This window comes from Etheostoma cragini, chromosome 23 (assembly GCF_013103735.1).
Source record: "Etheostoma cragini isolate CJK2018 chromosome 23, CSU_Ecrag_1.0, whole genome shotgun sequence".
Taxonomy (NCBI): domain Eukaryota; kingdom Metazoa; phylum Chordata; class Actinopteri; order Perciformes; family Percidae; genus Etheostoma; species Etheostoma cragini.
The window spans coordinates 57,479-60,981 of record NC_048429.1 but is presented as its reverse complement, the minus strand read 5'-3'; the positions used below and the strand labels follow the sequence as shown (position 1 = coordinate 60,981).

General features: G+C 47.8%; 1 protein-coding gene across 1 annotated transcript in view; it reads left to right on the top strand.

The window, feature by feature from the left end:
- The window catches only part of tnpo3 (transportin 3), a 14,662-nt gene that overhangs the window by 2,664 nt on the left and 8,495 nt on the right, over positions 1–3,503 (top strand). The window contains 2 exon segments of the mRNA XM_034864069.1: positions 1,797–1,897; positions 3,277–3,406. Coding sequence (XP_034719960.1) covers positions 1,797–1,897; positions 3,277–3,406 — 231 coding nt within the window.

Here is a 3,503-nt window from a genome sequence, read left to right as displayed (position 1 = left end):
AGAACGTCTTTATAAAGCCGAATATAACTATGAAAACAACAGAACGTCTTCATAAAGCAGAATATAACTATGAAAACAGAGAACGTCTTTATAAAGCAGAATATAACTATGAAAACGACAGAGAACGTCTTTATAAAGCAGAATATTACTATGAAAACAACAGAGAACGTCTTTATAAAGCAGAATATAACTATGAAAACAACAGAGAACGTCTTTATAAAGCAGAATATAACTATGAAAACAACAGAGAACGTCTTTATAAAGCAGAATATAACTATGAACACGACAGAGAACGTCTTTATAAAGCAGAATATAACTATGAAAACAGAGAACGTCTTCATAAAGCCGAATATAACTATGAAAAAAACAGAGAACGTCTTTATAAAGCAGAACTATGAAAACAACAGAGAACGTCTTTATAAAGCAGAATATAACTATGAAAACAACAGAGAACGTCTTTATAAAGCCGAACATAACTATGAAAACAAAAGAGAACGTCTTTATAAAGTTGAACATAACTATGAAAACAGAGAACGTCTTTATAAAGCCGAATATAACTATGAAAACAACAGAACGTCTTCATAAAGCAGAATATAACTATGAAAACAAAAGAGAACGTCTTTATAAAGTTGAACATAACTATGAAAACAGAGAACGTCTTCATAAAGCAGAATATAACTATGAAAACAACAGAGAACGTCTTTATACTATATATCAAGAGAAAAAAGCAACAGACCTGAGAGAAACACTCCATAGATCCAACCAGGAAGATGACGTCTTTCACGAGGTCCGACACTCTCATCCTGAACTCCCCAAAGTCATCCGTGTCCTCCGGGATCCCCTCCTGTTAGACAGAAAATGTTTCCATGGTTACAGCCATATACATTATACCCCATAACCCTCCTGTTAGACAGATAAAAGCATCAGACAGTTATCTCAATGACAAAGTTGTGCGTGTGTGTGTGTCTCTGACTGTGTGTGTGTGTGGATCATGGGACTTACGTGGTCTGGGTCCAGCTGACAGTGCCGGGCCAAACAGTGCAGGAGTCTCTGGATGTACGGTCGGAAGATGGTGTGGAGAGCAGCGTCGTTTATTTTATAAAGATGTTCTCCCAGACGGTACCAGAAGTTAAAGGAGATCTCCACCACCTGGACCACAACACAGACCGGGTTATTACCACAACACAGACCAGTACACAGACCAGAACACAGACCAGGTTATTACCAGATGGTAAAGGAGAGCTCACTCTTACTGGGCCTTGGTTGTTTCTGTACCTCACCCTGTGGGTGTTGGGGTGTAACTGTTTGCCTCGTACTGCATGTGTTCAAAAACCCTATGAATGAACGAGGTAGAGAAGGAATGACCCTGCCCGTAGGAAGACCGGGGCCCCTGTCTGGAGCTAGATGGAGGGCCAGGGGTCCCCATCTGGAGCCAGGCCCAGATGGAGGGCCCGGGGCCCCTGTCTGGGGCCAGGCCCAGATGAAGGGCCTGTCAGCGAGCGCCTGGTGGCCGGGTTTGCCACGGACCCCAACTGAGGAGGTAATAGGGCAGTGGAAGGAGCACTTTGAGGAACTCCTAAATCCAGCTGACACGTCCTCTATGGTAGAGACAGAGCTGGAGGGTTAGGGTGTAACTGTTTACCTCGTACTGCGGGCGTTGGGGCTGTTAGGGTGTAACTGTTTACCTCGTACTGCGGGTGTTGGGGCTGTTAGGGTGTAACTGTTTACCTCGTACTGCGGGCGTTGGGGCTGTTAGGGTGTAATTGTGTACCTCATACTGCGGGTGTCCTGCACAGATGAGCAGCAGCTCCAGCGTGCGCAGGTCTCCCATCCCCTGGCCTGGACTCCGGACCGTCGTCTCCAGAAACGTCTCGCAGAGTTCGGTGAAGATGCGGCAGTAGTTAAGCACTCTGTGGACAGAGAGGGACACTAAGTGGACGCTAACAGAGACCCAGTAGTTCAGCACTCTGTGGACAGAGAGGGACACTAAGTGGACGCTAACAGAGACCCAGTACTTCAGCACTCTGTGGACAGAAAGGGTAACTAAGTGGACGCTAACAGAGACCTAGTAGTTCAGCACTCTGTGGACAGAAAGGGACACTAAGTGGACGCTAACAGAGACCCAGTAGTTCAATAAAATCCTAACAGCAGTTGGTCTCCTCACTTGTCGAGGTCTTCCCGCGCCACAGCCATGTGATACGCCGTCTCCAGCGTCAGGACGCCCTGGAACAGCTGCAGCGCCAGCGGCAGATGGGTATCTACGTTTTCGATGGCATAGAGCGCTGAGCACACGCAGTCCGACGCCGCCTCATGCAGGTTGGTCGGGGTCTCGTCCCTCTGCTGCAGAGACAAAAACAGAAAACACCGGTTTCTAATGTCGTCCAATGGGAAAGATAAAACCTAACCGCATTGCATTGTGGGAGACTGGAGTTAAATGTAGGGTACAGGCTCAGTTTTTAAAGGTAGAGAGTGAGACTCCCCGAGACAGGGAAGACGGGGTGAGACAGAGTTGCATGTGAACAGGAGATAGAAGAAGGACTACCCAGGGCTGGGAAGACAGGGTGAGACAGGAATTGGAAGAGGACTCCCCTGGACTAGGAAGACGGGGAAAGACAGAGTGGGATATGAACAGGAAGTAGAAGAGGACTCCCCAGGACTGGGAAGACGGTGTGAGACAGGAAGTCGAAGAGGACTCACCAGGACTTGGAAGAGCACCATGAGCAGCTGGTTGCTGGCCATGAAGTTGCAGTCCAGGACTCCCAGGTTGAACCAGCTCCCCAGACAGCGAAACACCTTGATGAGCATCTTCTCATCGTTCCCCGTCTTCTCCACACACGAAGTCTGGAACACAGCAACATAATCAGAGTCAGGGTTGGGGGCGCGCACACACACACACACACACACACACACACACACACACACACACACACACACACACACACACACACACACACACACACACACACACACACACACACACACACACACACACACACACACACACACACACACACACACACACACACACAAAAACAAAAAAGAATCAAGGTTTAAATGTATGTATGTAATCATGACACAAACCACACCCTGGTTTTGGTGTATTGTTACAGCCCCTGTATCTATCCATCCATCCATCCATCCATCCCTCCCCATCATATATCGAGGCAGAGGAAGCAGAGAGGCTGCAAGGTTTCTCACCAACAGTGTGACCACTGTGCTGGAGTAATACGCCAGATCCTCGATGATTTCTGTCCTCCGGTTGGCTCCGATCCGTAGAGAGCGACTATGGACTTCCTCTGGCAGCACGGTGAGGATCTCTATGAGGAAGGGCATGGAGCTGATGTCGTTGTTGTACCTGAGAAGGGCGGAGACACAGGACAGGTTAAGCTCCGGAGACACAAGACAGGTAAAGCTCCCTGCAGGTGAGTGTTTATCAGGCAGAGCAGAGAGACATTCACTGTTTTAAAAACAAAAGCAGTGTATGTAACCCCCACTCCGACTCC